This window comes from Phaethon lepturus, unplaced genomic scaffold (genome assembly GCF_000687285.1).
Source record: "Phaethon lepturus isolate BGI_N335 unplaced genomic scaffold, ASM68728v1 scaffold6713, whole genome shotgun sequence".
NCBI lineage: Eukaryota > Metazoa > Chordata > Aves > Phaethontiformes > Phaethontidae > Phaethon > Phaethon lepturus.
Window position 1 is genome coordinate 449 of NW_010531123.1, and position 22,721 is coordinate 23,169.

At 42.1% G+C, this 22,721-nt stretch overlaps 1 protein-coding gene across 1 annotated transcript in view; it reads left to right on the top strand.

The window, feature by feature from the left end:
- LOC104618761 (probable asparagine--tRNA ligase, mitochondrial) overlaps positions 1 to 17,700 on the top strand; it is a gene marked incomplete at both ends in the record, with an annotated part of 18,143 nt that extends 443 nt beyond the window's left edge. The window contains 5 exons of the mRNA XM_010284441.1: positions 2,585 to 2,694; positions 3,559 to 3,679; positions 4,342 to 4,482; positions 8,300 to 8,380; positions 17,600 to 17,700. Of these exons, the coding sequence (XP_010282743.1) occupies positions 2,585 to 2,694; positions 3,559 to 3,679; positions 4,342 to 4,482; positions 8,300 to 8,380; positions 17,600 to 17,700 (554 nt within the window). The remainder of the gene's footprint in view (positions 1 to 2,584; positions 2,695 to 3,558; positions 3,680 to 4,341; positions 4,483 to 8,299; positions 8,381 to 17,599) is intronic.
- Positions 17,701 to 22,721: the final 5,021 nt, after the last annotated feature.

Consider the following 22,721-nt stretch of genomic DNA (forward strand, 5'->3'; position numbering starts at 1 on the left):
CCTTTCCTCAGCACAGGGTTGTGTGTGACCCTGTTTTCTGGTGTTCCCGACTGACAGCGGAGTGGTTGCAGACGCACAGTCCCTGTTTTAGTGCAAGGCCCTTGGCTAGAACTGTGCACTTCTCAGTATTTCTGGATGAATCTGTGAAGGACTGGGATTCTTGGTAGCAGTTTTAAGCTAAACAGAAAGAAGATAGGTTTAGATTTATAAGGAGGAAATTCTTTACAATGAGGGTGGTAAGACACTGGCAGAGGTTGCCCAGAGAAATTATGGATGCCCCATCCCTGGAAGTGTTCAGGTTTGGGTTGGAAGGGGCTTTGAGCAACCTGATGAAGATGTCCCTGCCCATGGCAGAGGGTTTGGGCTAGATGACCTTTAAAGGTCTCTTCCAACCCAAACCATCCTATGATTCTGTTGACACAAAAAATGGTTTGTAGCATGCTGGTATTCCTGCACACACATAGGTGAAGCCTAATAGGGTAGAAAGAAGCTGATCCACCATAGGTGCTTTTCAACTGTAGTTTTATGAATAATGCCAGCTGGAATAAACTGGTGCTAAAATTGGCAATACCAGCTCTTTTTTTTGCCCCAGGTCCTTGCTTTGTTGCTCTTCCCTTGTGCTGGTGAAAATTTTTTTTTTTATTGAACTGGATTGGGCAAGTGGTCTGGCTTAATACTGATCTTATTATGGCCAGGTTGTTGGAGTGTGCAGTCCGGTCTGAGGTGGGATCGTCACTACATACTGCTTCTGGTATGGTGTGAAGTGGTCAAAACAGCTGCCACAGCCGCTGCTGCTCCAATACAAGCCTGTGGGTATGGTTTTATTTCCTATTGAAGGATGCAAGACTCATCTCCTTATTTAACAGATCCCAGAACAGCCTTGAGAATGTTTTTTTTTATTCAGGGGTTTTGTGTGTTTCATTAAGGAGGTAACAGACCAAGAAAAACATTTGCCATTATACATTAAACATTGTGCATCAGGTATAACATATATGACATGTTTTGGGGATTACTGGAATACAGAAGATAAGCACAACAGCTTCAGGCATGTTATTGTGTGAAATACCTTTTAAACACCTGTTGCTTTAGCCATAAGAATATGAGGATGCCCAAATGATCAGACCCTAGTTTTAGACTCTTGTTTCCTGCATTAGTTATTGCCTTGGGTGGAACACCCTGCAGAGTACGTTTAGGTAAACACTTGCCTGACATTGTGAGACTGGAGCAAAAGCTGAAGTTTCATTACGTTTGTGACTTCAAAATCTTCCATAGTTCTTGTATGCAGTTGTCCTCTCCCTGTTGTTACACAAGCCTGTGTAATGCCTTGTCTGTGTTACTAGTCATGTTGTAATTTTAAGAATGCTTTATTTTTGGTAGTGCTTAATTCTTGAAATTTGTTCAGTCTAGACAACGGAAATAGATGGGTTCACATTGGTTTGTCTGGTATAAAATCCCCAAAGCACTTGTGCAGTTTGAAGTCATTGGAACTACTTGGACACTTACAGTTAAGCAAAAGACAAAACTGATGGGAAAAGAGGCGGTTTGGTTGTTTAATCAGCACTGTTTGCACTTGTTCTCTGCAGTATTATTATAAGATGAGCTGGAAGCTCTCACACAGATAGTTTTGCTTTTAAGGGCAGCTTTGTCTCAACTCTGAGCAACTAAGGGAGTTGTATTTTGGATGCTTGGTGCCTTGGTACTGACTTAACATTTCCCTTAAAAAGAAATTAAAATTTACTCCTTATTGAAAAACTCAAGACACTAACCTGACATGCATGTGGTCATTTCTACTGTTTTGCAGCTACAAAAAACTGCTGTGTTACTGCTCTAATTCTTTTAGTCAAACTGGACAAGAATGCTTCTAGATTTTTTTTCTTAATGTGTGGTTTTGTTTTGTTTTTTTCATGGGGACTGTGTAGCAGTCTTGGTTTTGAGGTGCAAGGAGAAACATCCAAAATTGTCAGGGCATTAATTTTTATTTTTGTCTGACATGAATATGTAATATTTCACCTGAATCTATTGGCTGCAACATCATTGTTTTAGCAGTCCAATCGCCTACAGCATTTAAACAACTAGTGAACAAATTTTGGTTGGAACGTTCCTACAGGTGATACAGCAACAAAAATTGGTACTAAAAATCATCAGAACAGCCTTGAGTGTGTTGTTATAAACAATTGCATTACTGGTCTCTTCTGTTGCAGTAAGAAGTGTTTTGAAGGGACCTCACTAATAAGATTATCTACTTTGCTAAAACATCTTTCATCTTCAGAGGGCTTTGCTGCTTTCCATATTCTAAGCTCCCCAGAGATGCAGGTAGATCTTACTTATCCCTGCTGTATTCAGGAGAAGAGTTGATGTCTCTGCCAAAGGATTTGTTCCTCTTTTCTTTGAAGTCAATAGAAAAACTGACACTGACTTTTTTATTATTTTTTATTTTTCTTGGCCCTAAAGAAATACTTCCTTTGATTTCAATAAGCAGTTGAAGTAGGCCTGAAGTAGTATGTCCAGCTCAGCTCTAGAAGAAGAGCATGACTATGCAGAGTCTATGCCAAGAAATAACAAACCTCTTTTTCTTTTACTCTAGGGCTGGGTCCGCTCTGTCCGATCCCAGAAGGAAGTTTTGTTCCTGCATATAAATGATGGGAGTTCTCTGGAAAACCTCCAGGTGGTTGCTGATCCTAGCCTGGAAAATAGGTTGGTCAATTGGAGATACCTGGAGAAATATCTGTATTGATCAATGCTTGGAGGGGTCTGCCCGGGCCTCCTTTCCCAGTGGCTCACCAAACTGCTGGAGGAGCCTCCAGCAGCTGGTGCCTGACCACAGGAAAGACACTGCTGTAGTCTGGGGTTTCTGGATGTGTTTTTAGGATGGAGAGTGTCTGACTACCCTGTCTCTGCTTAGCTGAGGCCTTGTGGTTCAGTTGCTTGTCCTGTGAGATTAAGTTGGACCTAATTTTCTTAATAGCTATAGCAGCATGGGCATTCTGGGCTACTGTTGGACTTGCTTGGAAATCACACAAGGTGGCCAGGGATAACTGTCCCCTGGGTTTTTGGAGAGCGCTCTTGCTCTTCCTATAACAACTTGAGGGCTGGCTCAGGAGGTGTACACCCTAGATAGGCGTGCCTGTTCTATTATAATAAAATAATGTGCTTGTTTTACAGCTTCATTTTATTTGTTAGTCTTGATTGTTCTTTGGGCTAGGTTTGGGCGTTTCAGGATGATCCAGGAACCCCCTGCACGTAACTTTTTTTTTTTTTTTTTCCTATAAGGCTGGTTTGTCCATGCCAATAGCCCCTTCTAATGAAAGCCTGTCTCTTTTCAACTCATCCAACATTCCTGTCTTGTCCTAAATTCTTCTATAGCTTTGTGGATCTATTCACATTCCCAATAATGCACTTAATTTTTCATTTTATCAATTAAGCCCTATGGCTACAGTATCTTCTGTGATCTCTGAAACCAGGACAAGCAGTCCAGCTAAATTAACAGAAATCTCTTCCGAATGTAGTTGACTTTGGATCAGTGCCTAGTTAAGCTGTTGTTTTTTCTTGGTTTCTTAGAGACCTCACTTTTGGAAGCGCAGTGGAAGTGCAAGGAAAACTGGTCAAAAGTCCTCATAGGATGCAAAACATGGAGCTGAAAGCTGAAACCATCCGTGTGGTGGGACCTTGTGATGCTTGGGTATGTCACTGCAACAGGAGTCCAACTGGTAGGACTGCTTTGGAAATTAATTTCAAAAGGTCCAAGTATCCAGCAAAGCATGCTTCAAACTGAATGTTCTTTAAGTCTGAGTGGTCCTGCAGACTTTGATTTGTCAAAGGAGAAACGTGGGATCACCATGGATGCTCTCTTCAGGGGCAGAGCTGTTTCTACATGGAAACTGGTGCACATGCTGGCAACCAGGAACGTGCATTTGTCCCACCCTGAAGCAGTTACTTATGCCAGGTGGATTACCTGGTTAAATTTGGCTGGGGTATGAATTGGAGAAGCAGTGGGACTGGCAAAACACTCCAGATCGTGCAGAACCGTAGCTGCCCTAGGCACATTTGGAACCAGCTCACTGTTGCAGCAGTGAGATGAATAGCTGGCTTTCAAGGGGGCTCAACATCTGAAAGGTGGAGCATTTCAGAGCGCTATTATCTTCTCTCGTGTTCATGGCTCTTGCTCTACCGTCAGCATTATAAAATCCACAAAATAGCTAGAAAAGGTAGGCAAAATCATCTAGTTCTCCGCTCTGTAATGACAACTGAGTTTTAGTAGGCAGGGATGGTAGTCCACAAATAGCAATAAAACTATATTGACTCCAAGTTCTCATCCTCTTCTTTTTATTTCCTTGTTTTTAGTCATTCCCCCTGAAAATGAAGAGGAGGCACCCACTGGAGTATGTCCGACAATTCCCTCACCTCCGATGCAGAAACAACACGATCGGCTCCCTCTTGAGAATCCGCAGTGAAGCCACTGCAGCCATCCACTCATTCTTTCAGGTAGTCCCTTTTGTACTGAGCCTTGTGTGTAAAACACTGCCCCGGTTTGGCTTCACAGGAGCACGTTAGGAGGGAGGGAGCATGATGCATTGACTGCAGGGTGTGGATTTTGGACGCGGTGGTTTTCTTTCCCAGCCTGAGCCAACTGAGGCCTTGGCCAGGCTGTTGCTTATGATCAGGCTAGCACATCTGTGGTCTTGTTAGCATCTTTCCACCCATTTCCTGTTAGTTGTTTTAGCCCTTTCACTAAGTTGCAGTATAATTGCCTGCGAGTGCGTGTGGTCTGTGGAACACAACGTAATATGGAGTTGTCTAACCCACGCTCAGTAGTGACCTTACGGTCCTTGGACAGAAGCCTCCTCCCACATGGAAAAGTCCATGTTGCAGGAAGGCTACCGGCAAAGCTGAGTCAGAGCTTCATGTTATTCTTCTCAGTTCTTACCTTTCTATTACCGCATTACAAGTCTGTGTGGATGCTGTTAGCTGAGATTAGGAGACTCCTGTTTTGATGCATTTCAAACTGATGGATGGGAGGCACCTGCATCTTATGAATGTGTCACCTTTAAGCTGTGGATGGGCTTTGTGCAGGTGGCGGGGGCAGTAAATTAACCCTGATCCCAGATGCCATATAAAGACTGTGCAATTCTTTGTGTGAGTAGATGAGGAAAGGTAGCAAGTTCTCTAGCCCACCTGAGTCCTTTCTTTTAAAGCGGTTCATTGAAATAAACGTGTTGTAGTTTAGATAAACTGGCTTTAGAGTAGAATTATATTCAGACCATTTTGATTACAAAGTTCATATGTAGTAATTAGTATGGCCCAAAGAACAGATCAGAGGAGGGACACAAAAATCATCAGAGGGCTGGAACGCCTCTGCTATGAGGACAGACTGTGAAAGTTGGGGTTGCTCAGCCTGGAAATGAGAAGGCTCCAGGGACACCTTCTTACAGCCTGCTAGGGCTTAAAGGAGGCTGATAAGAAACATGGGGACAGACTTTTTAGCAGGGCCTGTAGCGACAGGACAAGGCGTAATGGTTTAAACTAAAAGAGGATAGATTCTGATTAGATCTAAGGCAGAAATTTTTGACAATGAGGGTGTTGAAACCCTGGCCCGGGTTGCCCGGAGAGGTGGTAGATGCCCCATCCCTGGAACCATTCCAGGTCAAGTTGGGACGGGGCTCTGAGCAACCTGCTCTAGTTGAAGATGTCCTGCTCATGGCAGGGGGCTTGGACTAGATGGCCTTGAAAGGTCCCTTCTACCTCAAACCGTTCTATAATCCTAAAGCTGCTGGTAGTGTCAGCATTGTGCCAGCTTGTGAGACAGAACCCAACTGCCACTAGATGGCATGGCCTGCAACCATTTGTGATTTCAAACTTGCACAAGGAAGCCGGCTGAGATACAAAAAGGCATTTTTTTCTGACAAAGGCTTTACTCCTCCAAATTAACTTCAACTCAGACTCTGCCATATCTTCCTGACCAAAATGCTCAAGAGCTGAGCAGTATTAACAAATATAAAGTATCATTAATTTAGTAGCAGCAGCTACACTAAAGTTATTTTTAAAGGAATAAGGAAGATTTGGTCCCAGACCTGATATTTGTGAATGCTTGTGTCATGACTCTCCTAACACCAGGAACATCTGTGATTTGTTCCAATTCTGATGGAAGAAAAACAGTCTTTTTAAATTGCCACCTACATCATCCCAAGAGTTTCCAACTTGACAATATCAGAACATACGATAACTAGAAAGTATAATCAGAGCATTTTCACTGTGCAAAGCTGTAAAGACTTTAATGGTGAAAGAAAACAAGTCGAGTTTTTTGATTACACCCTCACAATTATCTAAACTCTGTATCTTTAAAAACTTTTCTTTAACCTATTCATTTCCAGCAGTGAATGACTAATGCCAAATGCCTTTGGTTTGGATGTTGAAGGCTAAAATGACATCTTTAAATCTTCTCCTGAGTATTGTGGTCCATGTGGGATAGGGACATTGTTCCTAGGCACAGTAAAATAGTTGGAATGTGAATGGCAACCTCCGCTTTGCACATTAACTTCCAGGTTTGTCAGAGCCAGTAATGCAACTTGAAGTATTTTAGGAGCTTCTGTAAGGGGAACTATGCAAGAGGTTTTTGTGGGATTCTCATCTTTCAGACCTGTGCAGTTCACTTTCCTTTCCAAAGCATGTAAAGGGTTTTTCTGTGTGAAATGTGCTTCCTTCCTCATACAGTGGTAGCAGTTGCTGTAATTTAGGCAATTTTTCCAACACCTCATGTAGGCCTGGCAGGCCACGTGATCAGCAGGTCTCTGGAATATGCATGAGATTATGGCCCGCACCTGCATTTTGTATTGGTAGGCTGAAACTGCCCTCCCAAGGCAAAGCAAGTAGTTCTGGCTCAAACTTCTTTCTGTGTAGTGCCTGGATCTCGGTGAGTAGCTCCTGCCAGGCACTCAGCAAACCAAGGTCTTTGCGCCCGTAACCAAGGTAGCCTAGAGCGAACTGCAGGGACTTTGCTCCCTCTTGGTTGTGTTATGGTACTTCCACAAAATGCGTTGCATATCCGTACAAACTCTTTGGTCCAAATTAATTTTAGTTTGATTCTCAGGATGGGCAGTAAATACTGCTTCTATCTTCTTAGCCTATTACCTAGCTGGTGATAAGGACCAGGACCTGTCATGTGAATGGTCAATTTGTGTTATTCTGGTAAAAGCTATGTAACTAAGCTTTTAGAAGCGTTTGCTTTTTTTCTTTTTTTTTAATTAGTATTTTGTGTAAACAGACAATGGGTTATGCTACATCATTACCTGTATCATGGTAATGCTGACACACCCTGATTTTAAAGGGCTTCCCTTTGTGCTAGACGTTACAGTGATGCATGAGAAGAAAAATCCTTTGTTCACAGCTGAAATCAGCTAGTTTCAGGTTCTTGTTTGCCTTGACATGCATAGGTGTGATCTTTGTGCTCCACCAGTGATTTCTGTAGTGAGACTAAGTTGGGAAGCTGACAATTGGGTTCCATTCCTGGTTTTGCCTTTAACATGCTGTATGTGGTTGTCTGAGGTCTGCTTGATGTACCCATACACTAAAAATTGGGTTGCTGCTGGTTTAAAAGCCTATGACTGCACTGCAGAGAAACTGAGACTATAAGGGCTCTTTCTTCACACAGCCTTCCTGGTTTCAGAGGCCTCTGCTGGATCTGTGAACTATTACATGAGTGGGTAATTTTCCAGGTACCTAGAATATGACCAAGACAGGGCATACCCTGTCTTAAAAAATCAGTTTGACTTCGATATCTCAGAAGATGTGAGGTGGCACTGACATTTTCATAGTGGTTGGGTGTTTCTAAAGCATCTCTCCCATGCAGCATGTGATTTCTGTCATCTAACACGCTCTTAGGGGAGAACACCTCTGCGCAACCACCAGCTTCCAAAAAGCTGGAAGAAACTGAAGTGTTGAGGCTGTAGGGGTGAATTTGATTGAAACTGCCCCAAAAGTATAAAAAATACTGGAGGAAGTGATAAGAAGGAGGAATTGTGTGGAGATGGGCAGTTGCAAAAACCCATAGTAATGGCATAAATCTCATTTCTGTATGAAACGTGGAGGAAAAAGCACAAGTAGTAAACATTGATTTGTAAGTCATGCTAGCATTTAGTTAGTCCTCTGTCTTTGTCCATGTAAGGCAGAAGTTGCCTAAAAGAGTACATATGCTGTCCTGGTTGGGGGCTAATAGCTGAGTTATGATGTGTGCTGGTTGATGTCACCATTGAAGTTGACATTTGATATCTTTAACTAGTTAACTTCAGTGTTCTGTCTGTTCCAGGATAATGGCTACGTGCATATTCATACCCCCATAATTACATCAAATGACTGTGAAGGTGCTGGGGAACTCTTTCAAATTGAGGTAAGTTGGGTTGCGTAAAGTTTGTTTTGATTTTTGCTTGCAGAGTAATTCTGGAGTCATTGAAGCTAGAGGAAATGTTTGTCTTTATAAAACCTTTCCTTTATGTACTTCTGTGATTATTTTTTTAATATAGCAGTCCTTTGCTTCAGCTAATAATTTAGGCAGAGTTAAACAGATGCATTACTTTTTTTTTAATTGCTCTTTTGTGCATTAATCAGCACCTTTTGTACTGATGAGGGTTTTCTATCCCCAGTGCTGTGGAAAAGTTTACAAAGAACAACAGACAGAGGTGGAACATCTTGGTAAACAGAAAGATGTGATCATGAAAGCCCAAGAGAAGGGATGGGACATTCAGGACAGCCTACTATACCCAAATATTTCTTGGCTTTGAAATTAAGAATTTAATTCACTGTGAGATAACTCCTTAAAAGAAAGTCAGCAATACCTAAAACTGCTTTTCACTTGTGCATATATTCCTCCCTACAAGCTACTCCTGTTTTATGTCAAAATTCTCCTCCAACGTTTCTAAGTCTCCCCATCCAGCCAGCAAATTACTGCCACAACCTATCATTATATAAGTACTTCACGTCTTGGGTCAAAACTTCCTATGAAACTTAAATGCAGGTATGTCCACTAAGATCTTCCCCACAGATTTCTCATCATTCCTATCCCCCACATCCATGAATCATAAGAAATTCCATCTGCCTTTTTTATACTCCTATATTTGAAATTCACTCTTCTGTCTCAAACAATTAGATCCATTGCCACTTACGCTTATTGGCTCCAGCCTTGCTGGTGAATCATTTGTAAGCAAAAGAAAAATTGTTGAGGTAGCAGTTGCTTGCTGTGGGATCATGTCTTCCACTCTCTGCACAGCCTCGTGACAAAAAGTCTCCATGTACTGGTTCTTCAGGATCTTGGGATCTAACCTGTGCTACTAGTGATTCCCTTCCAGACCAGTACATGTGGCTCAGCTTTTTGCTTGCTGGGACAATAGAGTTGATTAGCTAAACTAAATTGTTCCTGTTTAATTGAGATCCCTTAATGCTACCAAAGGTTCATTCCAGGCTGTTGCATGCAAATTAAGATGTGAAAACAAGTGACACTTAATGATGAGAACATTACACAGTTTGCAGCTGTACAGCTTATTACGTCTTTGGTACAAATTGTATCCACTTGAAAGCTGTAAAGAATGCAGGACTGCAGCGTAGGTAGTAACAGAAGCACTGATGCAAAAATGTTGATTGACGTGCCAAACCGTGAGTCTGAAACTTGGATAAACTGGATCTTAACTAAATGCATAGTTCAAGGCAAATCTCTTGCTCTCTCTCCAGTGTGATTGCTTAGGTGTAAATAATACCTGTCTGGGAGAAATTTAGTGACAGCTGTGCTTGAAAGGTGTGGCGTAAGTGCCAAGTCAGATCACATTAAATGGCCTGTGCCACCAAGAAGAGGCTTCAGAAACCCATTTGCTGCTGGGAAGTTCCCCCAGATTTCCTGTTTCCTTCTTTGAGGACCACTTCATTGCCTGGCCTCGTTTAGTACTTGGTTTTGTTTCTAAGTGAAGCTCTGTGCAGAATTGATCTTGGCTAGCAGAGATCCAAGACCACTTGCTTTCCCTGTGTGACCACTCCACTGGATCAGTGACATTGTTTCTTGACAGTGGAAATCTGGGGAAGATTAAGCCTTCCTTGGGCCATGCATGTGAGGCTGTCAGACATAAAAGTAAGGGTGACATAAGGGTGTCAGACATAAAAATAAGGGTGTGGTATTTGCAGCAAAGCTCAGAATCTGTATATGCTTTTGATCAAACCAACCATCAACATGTTCCTCGTCTGCTGTATTCAGTCACTTTTAAACTAGCCCTTATCTCACTGCTTGCACAGGCCAAGGGAGAAAATAAATTCCTGTTGCTTTTTATGTTTGAGCAGTAGCCAAGAATTATGGAGGTGGGAATCAGTGAAAGCAACCTGCAAATTAGATTCTTCAGTTTAGAATAGAATAGACTGTTTCAGTTGGAAGGGACCTACAAAGATCATCTAGTCCAACTGCCTGACCAGTTCAGGGCTTAGCAAAAGTTAAAGCGTGTTATTAATGGCATTGTCCAAATGCATCTTAAACACCGACAGGCTTGGGGCATCGACCACCTCTCTAGGAAGCCTGTTCCAGTGTTTGACCACCCTCTTGGTAAAGATATGCTTCCAAATGTCCAGTCTAAACCTCCCCTGACACAGCTTTAAACCACTACTAACCATCATTAATTTTTAAAATGTTTAAATCCTGTACCTGATAGTCTCGCCTGTTTAGCTGTACTGCTGTAAGTGAAATAAGTTGAAAACTTCGGTTGAGTAGCCTTTAGGGCCCAGGTAGAGGCTGCTTTTGCATCCACTATGAACCATTGCCTTTTAATAGCTGTCTTCTCCTGACTGGCATAATTTTAATCCTCTGACTAATGTCTAGTGGCTGCTCAGGCCCACGCATTCTTTGGAAATGGTGGAAAGTGAAGATAGTAGGAATCTGGTTTTTACATGAGACTTGAAGAGATGGGGAAGAAAGTATCTCAAGTTAAAAGGCAAATGCTTTTTGAAGACACATGATCTTTGATTCCTAGATCTCTTAATCCTGTAGGGTTTTTGTTTGTTTATATGTTCAGCTTCCTCATTATCTTTTTTTTTTTGGTTTGGGCATACTGATTAGTGTGTGTGTGTAGCTTTGGTTGGGATGTTCTCATATTAGGACTTGGGATGGAGAGGAATCCCTTTCCTCTCTGCTAAGCAAATCAGTTCAGGTAAATATTTTTAAGATGAAGTACTGTCAAAATGACAAGAGGGCGGTAAGCAGAGGAGATTTTGAAAAGTAAGTCACCAGATAAGAACTCCAGAGAAATCTTTTGTGTTTGAGACTTTCTATACCTGAAAAGTATAGGTTTGAGGAGAAGTTTGAGGAGAAACTGCCTGAAGTGTGAGGCCAGCCAGGCAGACCCTAAGCCACATGGAGAACATCAGCAACACCAGCTTGTGGATTTCTGCACCTTTGACAGTGTCTGCCTTTGGTGGAATGCTGGAGGGGGGAAGCTTCTTGCTTGTGCTGTCTTCTTTAAAATAAGCACTGAAAACACCAAAAGAGCCTTGAATATTGCAAGCTGGGTTTTAGTAGAATGCAAAATAGGATGAGGTAATTCTTGAAATAGGGGGAACGCAGATCAGCAGGGTGAGACAGCACTTTTTATTTTATTTTAATTTAATCTGAAAATAATTCGTCTGTACCAGCAGTCTTAACTCATCAGGGCAGATCCTTTCCTTGCTTTTTTCTTTTTTTCTTCTGAAGTCTAAAATTCTTAGAAGCTTTGTATGTTGCAAGAAACTTCATGAAGTCCCCTCCTGGGGCTGCTTCCTAGGAAATCTGCCTTTCTTTTGTCTTTGTGACCAGGCTGCATGTCTGTTCCCTGCTATTTTCAGTAGCCACCCACTCTGTCTGCAGTGTTGAAGGCTCCTCATTTTCTGGGTCTCTTGCTCTGTCTTTTTCACTTTTCTCCCTCTAAGTTTCCTTGTTTGACTGTCCTCAGCTGCTGCAGGGAATGTGCAGGCTCCTCTATGCTCTGGAAGAGGCTTTCTGGCCCAAACACTCCAGCTGGTATGAAGAGGCCATGGTCAGTCACTTTCCCTGCTGTCCAGCTGCAGCCATTTAAAAGAACTCAGCATGCAGTGAGTTAGAAAGTGCAACAGCTGTATTGCCATTCACAGCTCTTTAAAGTAGATCTCACATGTGTTTTGTATTGCCTGTGGCCTTATTCCTTCTTGGGGATGGTGCTCTATGTGTAGGTAGTGCTGCACTCTACCTGTTGGCTCCAGCAGAGGTAATATGTGTTCTGTATCAGGCTTGTCTCTTCCCATACACATAGCTCATTGCATCTGGGTGTTTGACTGAACTGAGGGTCTGGATCAGGCTGTTCAATTATTTGAAAGGATACTTACAACTGTAAACCTGAAGAACCATCCAGATGTTGTTCTTATCTAAAATATATCCAGCGATCAGAGATGGTATCGTGTTTGGTTTTTTGCCACCTGCTCACAGGATTGAATGTAAAAGTTTGTAGATCCCTGAAGGGTGCAAGTGCGTGGCTGTGCCTACCGCGGAGCCAGAAATGCATGCCTGCTGCTGAAGATGCAGAAACTTACTCCTACCGTTCCTTTGGTACTGCCGAAAAATAACATTGTCAGCACCAAGGAAGGCTGGGGTCTGCTGGGGAGAATCACAGTTAAATGCAACAGTATTAGTGTCTGTCAGGTGTTTCCGCTTCAGAGATGCATCATGGTCTGGGAGGCAGCCAGTCCCTGGGAGATGGGGACTTCAGAGAGGTGCTCAGCAAGGATCGGGGTAAGCTGGAACTGAGCTGAGGGAGGGCTTGCTCTTGCCTTTTCTGGCTCTCCCAGTTTCTGCTCGTTTCTACCTGGTTCATCTCTTCCTGTAATTCCAGTCCATATTTATGAGATGTTTGTCTCAGCAGAACCAGCTGCTATTGCCCAATGCAAGTCCAGATGATCAGAATTAGGACTAGAATTGCAAGGAGAACTCCTTGGAAGTTATGAATTTTGCAGTGGTTGCCTAAAAAGGAAAACCCAGTCATGTTTATAATGGGACATCACAGAGGGCAGGTCCGGATTAAAGATGTGGTGCTGTGAAGCTTCAGCAGCATGGTGTTGTAGGCCTGGACTAGAGCTGCAGCAGTGATTTCTATGAGCTTTTCAAGCTCTCTCTGATTCTTTCATGCATTTGGCTTGCATAGAATGAAAGACAGAATCAAACGGTTTATACTCTCCTGAAGCTAATTGCCTCAAGTAAAAGTTAATACGAGACTGACATCAAAGGGAATAATTTTAAATTAAATCATTAGACATTTGAGGAGATGGAGAACAAAACAGGTACTAAATCCAGTTGTTCTCGTCTTTAGAATGAGAATTAAAAGCCTTTGATGTTGATGTCAAATCCTAGTATGTTTATAGCACATTTACTCCGAGACACCAAGATGTTTCATACAGATTCCCCCTCCCTCTTTCCCCATTGTAATTTGGGTCATTTTCAACTAGGGAATGGAAAGAACTTGAAAGTAAACACATTAGTCCCCCCAGTCTTCTATCAAGTAGGTATTTTGGGGTTGGGAAGTGGGAGAAGAGTTCATCTAATTGAAATAAAAGCACCACAATGTTGTTGCTTTGTTTTGCTAGTCATGAATGTAAAAAACAATCTCGCTGTCAGCAGTGAAGGGATAGCATCACCTACTATTCATTATTTGTCTTCTAGTAGTGACTGTTGTTTATTATAAACAAGGAAGCTTGATCTAAAAGGCTGAGCATAAACCTGGGGCACAGGCACTTGAAAACATTGGCCTCATCCTGTGCTGGAATGTGCAAAGTGGAGGAACCACCTGTAATGGGTTAGTCGATAATTGTACATGTGAAATGTGAAGTTGATGATTACAGGATCCCCCCTTGCTGAAGGGGTCCCTTTTGAAGGAAGAAGGAAGCATTTAATTTTCCCTGCATGGCCAGTGGATTGACTTTTGCAGCACACAGCACCCGTTCATCAAGCTTTGTGTCTCAAAATGAGGGAGATGATGACATCTGTGGAGAGGTGAGGCAAATGGATGGTGATGGGAGAGTAAAATTTTGTCTATATATTGCTGTGTTCACTCTTCACCTTCTGTCAGAAGCCATCTGGGAGCTGCTCGCAATGCAGACAAGCATCTCAGGATCTCGCAGTGGCTTCTCAGACTGGCTGCAGGTTTTTGTAAGTCCAGTTGAGCTGTAGACTTTCTCACACTCTTCCTGTAGTCACTTACTGTTGTGTCTATTTTCTCTTTGCCTCCCTGAGATTACATCTGATTTGGAGAGTGAAAAAGGACACACAAGTCATTATAAATAAACGAAGCCCTCCTGGAGACAGCTGTATCCTGTTTGTGGATTTGGGGGGAAGTGTTGAGATTTCATGGCTGATTTCTTCTGTTCTTTTCCTGCTTCCAGTCTGTCTCCTTCTCGTTGTTTAGATGTTGCATCCTACAGGATTAGGTGGGATTTTTCACTGGTGGAACAAGGAATGTAGCTGAACTAAGCTTGCCATAGGGGAAACTGGAGCGGTATGTGGCTGTTCTCTTTAGCATTCTGGCCATGGCTCTGAGGCTGTGGTATGTGGATGTTTGTATGTTTATTAATATCCTTATTGTTTTTGAGCAAATACTCTGGGTTTATTTGAAGAAAACAATAGGGGCCTGCTTCTGCATCCTTGGGTGTTGTGTTTTGGTTTTTTTTAGAACTGCAAAACCTATGAAACAAAGGAAGCAGTCCTGGGGTTACAGCCACAAATTGTCATATTTTCATTGATCTCTGTGGAACAAGGCAAGCCTGCTCTTTTCTTTGGTGTGATGCTGTGAAGAGATAAAACTACCTTGTGATCTGAGGTCTTTGGCAGTCTCTGTTTTATCTTTGTGATGAGTAGCAGAGCTTTTTGAGAACAAAAGCAACACCTTCCGACTCAATTGAGAAAAATGGCAGGTTGTAGAATATCAAAGGCTGGCAAACAAGCCTCAGCCTAGCAACCTCCAGGTGACAAAGCAAGTTGGGGAGTAGGGTGGCTGGAGGCAGTGGCATACTTGGCTGAGCTATCAACACTTAGCATAACTGCTAGGAACTACACTTTGAAAAATGAGTATTTCAAACTTATCTCAGAAGAAAGTATTCATTTGGAAGTTTGTATGGAAGTGAATGTAGATAAGCCTCAGATTACATTCGAAGTTTCTTTGTCTTTCTCCCCAACCTTTGATTCCTCCAGAGCTTAGGGATGACATTGAAATCTAGAAAATGCTGAAACAAAAATCTCATTTATCTTCATGGTTGGGTTTTTTCTGTTAAAGTCACAGAATTGTGATCTCTAGAGATTGTCTAATCCATCTCAGCATGCTCAAACAAGGTCAACTAGAGCAAGTTGCCCAGGACTCCGTCCTGCTGAGTTTTGAGTTTCTCTGCAGATGGAGGCTTTACAGCCTCTGTAGATAACCTGTTCTAGTGTTTGACCACCCTCACAGGTTTAAAAAAAAAAAAAAAAAAAGGTTTATTCTTGTTTTCAGATGAAATTTCACGTGTCTTTTTTTAAAATCTGTGCCCATTGCCTCTTGTCCTGTCAGTGAGTACCACTGAGATGAGTCTGGTTGTTTCTTCTTCATTCCATTCCATCAGGTCTTTATACACATGGATAGGATCTGCCTTGAGCCTTCTCATCTCCAGGCTGAACGGTCCCAACTTGCTCAGCCTCTCCTCATTTGAAAGATGCTCCAGTCCATTAAGCATCTTAGTGGCCCTTTGCTGGACTCACTCCAGTATGTCCATGTCTCTCTTGCACTGTGGAAGCAAGCAGTTCACCCAGCGATCTCGGTGAGTCAGCAGTGCCTAACGCAGCCCAGGAGGCTGCTGATTTTCTTTGCCGTGAGGACTTGTTGCTGGTTTATGGTCAGCTTGGTTTGCCACCAGGGAAATAGTGAAGCATAGTCCTTATCCTCAAATGACTTTTAAAGTGCTCGACACAGAGGTCTTCTAACTTTTCTTTTCTGCCTGTAAATTAAAAAAAAAAAAAATCACTTTAATGGGACTTTTTTTAGTCTGTTTTTCATAACGAAAAACTGAACTTGCTAAATTTTCCATTACTTGTAGTTTTTTATGGTTTAAAATCTCTGGTGACCTGAAAAAATATGCAAAAGCTGAAATGAAGTGTAGTTTGTTTTTCAGTGCCTATATCATGTGTAAGCTGTGATGTTTCAACTCCGTGTTATTTCAGTTCTGGTTTTTCTGAAGACTGAATAACAAGGCTTAAGAGCATATTGCATTACTTTTTTTTTCTGATTACTGTTTGTCTTTTTGCAATGTTAACAAATTCATTTGTCCATGAAAAGGAAGTAATGTCAGTTTTAAAAGTCTTTGCTAAAAATCAGTGCACCTGACAGGGAAAATACTCCATTTTCTCATCAGACTTGAAATTGAATTTTGAAGGCAATGCTGTGTAAAGCTTCGAATTTCCAAATTACAGAGATTTTTCCCTTCTCCCTCACTGTTCATCTTGGTAGGAAAGACTGAAAAATCAATACTTATGCTTGGAGACTGGGTTGATAGGCTGGCATCTTTCTTTCACATGTTGCTGGGCAAAATGACCTTCAGCAGATGTTCCAGAGGGGTTTTCATTTTGTATGTCTGCGTTTCCTAGAATCATGAGATGTGATTTCTCCACCTTCTCCCAAACTCCTAGGTAGACAGAGCCCTTACCTGTATACATGTTACTTTACCAAAAAAAAAATCAGAGGCTACTTGAGAAAAATCTGCGTTTCTAACAGTCTTGTTCTCAGATTTGCTTGTAAAATGGTGAATGTGTCCTTCCTGACATTTTATTTTACGTTTTGTTACCTCTTTCCTTTCTGCAATGTCATTCCTAATTCAGCTCATGGATGTTTAAACACATAAAGTTACACAAATCTTTTCTCTGAGTAAAATTTAGAGTTCCTGACATACCCACATACAAGGGTAGGAGGTGAGAAGCGAAGAGCCACATATTTTTAGCTGTGTACGAACTCTGTGCTGACCGCAGAATTTTGGGCAAGCAGTGAAACTCCATGAAGCTGTGTCATCTTAACAAGTTACTTCCCACTCAGCTGAACTGATATAACTAATTGCTGGGGATCCAATTTACAATCCCTGTTACTTTGAGAAACATCTGAAAGAACTGCATATCCTTCCCCTGTGCCGACATGACACTGGGGGGATGTGCCACAGTTCACAGACTTGTTCTGCAAGTGGTTGTGATGCCTACAACCCATATCCCCTTAAGTCACTGGAAGTGGAGGCGGGCACTGTGTTGTTTCCCACTTAAAGTATTACTTTTCTCTACACAAACACATTATTTGCATTGGACCCCTGGACAGAGAAGTCCCCAAGAATGCTTTATCTTGTGGGGTTTTTTCATAATGCGTTTTGTTTGAATAGGTTTTAGAGCCCATTAGCAGTCTGAGCAAAGATGGGGAGCATTGTCTTATGACTTACGACACTGTTGGATTCCATCTCAGCAGTGTTTGGGTTGAATCCCATGGAATTTCGTACAAGAAACAGGGGAAAATAAGCCGGGAGCCGTACTTTTTATTCAAACACCAACAGTCTGACTTCTTGCTCATTTTTTGACTTACAGATGTCAAATGAGGCAAGGGAATCTGCGGAAAAGACCCATTTCTTCAATGTACCTGCCTTCCTGACAGTTTCTGGCCAGCTCCATTTGGAAGTGATGGCAGGGTGAGCAAAATTAGGAATTTTTGGCTTGATCAGTGGGACCTTCTCAGTTGGTAATTTTGCCCCATTGGTATCCATTAGATATCTGCCACCATATGTATGCCAGAAATGAGCAGCAGTGGCTGGATGCTGGTGTCAGAGGCCAGCTGAGGCAGGGGAACACTAGACTGCTTTTTAATTCTGGCCTATGAACTAGTTTTAAATGCTAGGAATCTCTTGCTTGCCATGGATTGGGAATATTGGATGGAGTCATAATCTTTAAGGGCATGACTGTAGGATTGTTGCTAGTGACTGTAATACCTTAAGTGTCTTTTTGTTGTTGTTCACATCTGGCATGTCTCAGCAAGAAAATCTTTTTCATTTTACCTATCACATTCCTTTCTTCTTTTCTCCCTTTTTCCCCAAGCTTCCTTTTTCTGTCACCTTCAGTCTTCCTGTTGTGTTTCTTCCTTCTGCCAATTCTCACTTCTCCTGTTTCATGGCTTTCACACTTGATGCTTAGTTCATTACAGCCACTAAAGTGATCACAGTCAAATAGTTAATACTGGCTTTGATTTTAAAAAAATTATCTTTAAGCTTTTAATGTTAGTATTTCCCTGAGATAGTTAGGAGTGAAAGTGTCAGTCTGTCAGAGAGACGGTTCCTTTGATTAGGAGGTTTGGTCCTCTCCTACACTGAATTTTCCCAATAAATCAACTATACTGGTACGTTAAACAGATGGAGTCAAATCAGCACAATCCCTTATTTGAAGGCACAGTTTTCTGGGTGCTTGCAATGTCTGTTCTCCTCAGACATGGTACTTCAGCCAAGTCACTGCTTGCCAGCTGAACAGCTGATAAAGCCTGTCAGAGACCAGGTCTCAGGCAGGTAGCACTGCAATTGTTTGCCACTTGCCAAGGGGGTTTGTTATGCACTTAGAATGACATTAAAATAACTTCTAAACTGACTTGTTACTGTCCAGTGCAAGTCGCCTGAAGATGAGAGGGATAAACCCCTAACTTTAGAAAATTTGAACTAGGAAGATCTGCCTTTTTCGTATGGAGGTTCTAAGGAGTATTTCTAGCAGTCTTAGTGTTTGCTGTCCATGCCTCATATCCAGTGTTGCAAACCAAGTAATAAATGTTTAGTTGTTTTTTATTTAATCACTGTTGCACAGATTAATTGACTGCTGGTAAATAGGTGCAGTGAAATTGTTGAACAAACAGCAAGTTTTGCGTATAAATCAAAAGGTATAAATTTCTTCAGAAAGTGGTTTTCTGCCTGGCTTGTTATCTCTGAGAGGCAGTGTCTCAAGCCACTAGACGGCCATGGTCTGCTGAAATACTCAGGCTAAAGGTTCTCGATGGACAGGATGTTTCTCACGTGGTGCCTTGGCTGCTGTGACAGAAGCACAGGTCACCTGGCAGCCAAAGGCTGATGCGTCATCTCAGACATTAGCTGGGGAAAGTTTAATGAGGAAGAGGTTTGTTTAACTGTAGGGGTGGTGGAGTTTTTGCATCCCTGAAAAAAGATGGGATGACATGTATTTGTACATGTTGGACTTAAGTGACTGTCATGCATTGTGACCTTTATTGAAAGACGTAATTCTACAAATCAAATAGTCCAAAGAAAAACTATGGATTGTAATGATCAACTAGAAATAGAACCTCACTCTCCTACATCAGTATGTTACCTTTAAGGAGTACACAGCCTGCTCTGGGATGGAGCAGAAGGCTAAACTGGGCAGATGCAAGATCTGTCTGCTAAATATTTTTTCCATTGATATCACTCAGGTGCACCTTGCTCTCAAAGGATGGGTAAAAAAATCAATACTCTTCAGCATGCAGTACATTACATTACAGCTTCATGTTCCTATTTTACAGTAGCGTGTTGTTCTTACAGGCATTTTAAATGGATCCGGTGCCATCTACGTTTAGATAAACTGTGTTTGTTCATAATGAGGCATAGCTGTTCTGTGAACCTGCTCCTTTTATTAGTATTTTATTTAAGCACACTGAGTTTTTGAGGCCTACAGCTCAAGTGGTATTGAATCCCTTCAGTCTTCAAAAATAGATCAAGCTCTTCTAGATGTAGAAGCACTATAGTGATGCATCACAGTATTAACCCTCTATATACTGTGAAACCTTGTAGCTACTCCGAAGGTTTTGTGGTTATCAAGTTGGTCTTATTCTCTCAATAGGACTCCTATATGATCAAAGAACGTAAGTGCATAATAGTAACCAGAGCTGCTGGGCAAATGAATGTGTTTTGATGATGCTTTCAGAATAGTAAAAAGTGGGAGTCCTTCTCCCCCATAAACAGAAATGTTCTGGTCTTCCCAATAAACAAAGCAGCCAAAACAGTGAAGATTTATGTGTTTTGGATTTGATCCTGTGAAATTTACCCTTCGTTTTAGCCAGACTCAATTTTTCATGCCCAGAAAAGGAACTGTTCTTGAAAAATTCCCTTTAGCTTAAATAAAATGTTGACTTGCTGCAGTCTTAAGGCTTTCAGGAACAACTGGTCCCTGAAAATTTGTGGGAGGAGACCAAGGTAGAAATGCTTTGGAGACCCTTCTGCATCTACTCTTGGCCCATATCCTGTTCTGACTTGCTGTAGGACGTGGGAGTGCAGAGGCAGATCCTGCACAAGTCTGTTAGAAATGAGGGGTGGAGCAGGATAGGTGTGAGAGGCAGGGAAGAGTTTGTCCATGGGGCTTAGGTAGCAGGGAACAGAAAGTCAGCTAGGCAGTCATGTCTGTTTGGAGTTAGCTTTTAGCTTTACAGAGGTCATGAGCAACCTCCAAGCTGTGGTTGGAAAAGTCTGGGCAGGAGAGGTATGGAGAAGACTTACCAGATGTGTCTGGAACTAAATCTTCTGCTGTTCTTGCTGAGGGTTCATCTTGCAGCCCATGGAGTATTGTCTGAATACCTGTGCCTGCATGTTGTCCAGGGTTTCAGGCTCCATTTTATGTCAGGGCTGCTTGGTGCTATTCCTGATTACAGGAGAGAACAACAAGCCTTATATAATTTGTGAGTTTTTAACCTTTTTCTTTGAGGAAAAGTGGGAAGAGAGGTGTTCCTGCATTTATTGACTGTCTTCTGTGCTGTGTATGCTTGTTATTGAAGGCAAGGTCAGAGAAGTTCATCTTGTCTCTCAGTATGACACGAAAGGCCTAGTTGGCACAACTTCTCATTTCATTGTACTTTGTCTTTGCAGTGATGGCATCTAGGTTGACTGCTCAGGGTGTCTGAATCATTGTCAGCTGCTATAAATCTGTAGGCTCTTAAAGGTCTCCAGAAAAGTCTTTATTCAGTAATACAGCTCTCCCCTTCAGTCTTCTCAGTCTCACATGAGTCAGTAACCAATGTATGTGGTAGAAGTTTACAGGACTGTGTGTGTCCCGATAACTGGTTTTAAATGTCACTGGTTTGCTGTGAAGTACTTGTGGTATTTCCTTGCCCTGTGATCCTCCCGTGACGATAAAGGCCCCTTTGGGGACCTGAACTAGGCTGGAGGGCCTGTGACAGCTGAAGATGATTCAGAGGCATACTGGAGACAGCCAAAATCAATTGTTGCCAAGAAGTACAACTCACTGGCTGTATTTACTCCATTTTTTTTTTTCTCCTTTCACCTGTCTGCATTTCCCACAAGCTCTACCTGCTCGTCTCCTTTCAGCCACTCTTGCAAATAGTTTACATCATTGTTTTGCATTGATTTTCCTATTGCCACGTTTCAGCCCTGGCACTGTCTGTTCTGCCTTTTGCATCATGAGCTTAACTAAAACTGCTTTTCCTAAAAGCTCTGGGGGCTATTCCCTCCCTAAATCACAGAATAAGTTCTCTCCTCATTCCTTGCTCTCCCTAGCTCTGTTTCTTTGGTTTTACCAGACCGTCAAGTAGGTTTTGCCTCTTTTGTTTTTCTCATGTTCTCTTGAAGTTTCCTGCAAATGGGGAAAAGGCTCAGAGGCAACCTAATAGCAGCCTGCTGTGACCTGCAAGGAGGTTATCAAGAAGACAAGCCCACTCTCTGCAGTAGTGAACAACAGGAGGGCAAGAGACAATGGGGATAAGTTGAAACAAGAGAAGTTCTGAGTGGATATGGGGGGGGGAAATCACTAAGAGATCAGTCAAGCATTGGAAAAGATTGCCGGGAGAGACTGTGCACCCTTCATCCTTAGAGGTTTTCAAGACCAAGCTAGATAAAGCCTTGAGCAACCTGGTCTAGCCTTCTCACTGACCCTGCTTTGAGCAGAAGACTGGACCAGTGACCTCCTGAGGTCCCTTGGAGCTTGAATTATTCTGTCCTTCTAAGTTTATTCTTGGCTTTGTTCTCATTTTTCTCTCCACCAATCTCATCCATAAGACCATCTTGGTGAATTTTCTCTCTGGTGCACTTTCTATTCAACATCTCTCCCCAGGACCTGTATTTTCTGCCTAACTTAAAATCTCAGCCTTTCATACTGACGTCTGCCCGTTAATGTCTAGCTATCAAACTTGGTTTAGTTGAAACATAATTAATCTCACTCCCCTCTCCTCAAGCACATCCTCTTGATTTCTAAACCGTCATGGATTTTGCTACTGTTCTGCCTATTGCAGATATTCTCTGCAACTGTTTTTTCTGGTTTCAGAGAGGCTCTAAAAAAAAAAAAATCTCAGTCCGGCAGACCATTTTAGCTGTGCCTGCCTGAGTTTGTAGAGAGCTGAACACAGTGGATTTCCTGCTTGTTTCAGAAGATACTGAAATCACACTGATTTCACTTTTAAAATTCCAGTACTTCACCACTTTTCAAAGTGTGGAAGAGATGGAGGGAGGTAGGTGTCATTTCAGGTTGGTGTTCAAGAAAACACTGCAGAGCTGAAGAGATGTATTTGAGGCTGCCTTCCATAAAAGAGCCTTTGTTTTCATCAATCTGGCAAATGCAGCCTTAAAATTTGATTCCAAAATGACTTGCTAATGATGGAACAGATTGCATTGTCTTCAAGCAAATATTTGCTCTACATTGTACAATTTGAAATACTTTTGAATGCAGCTGCAGGAATGAT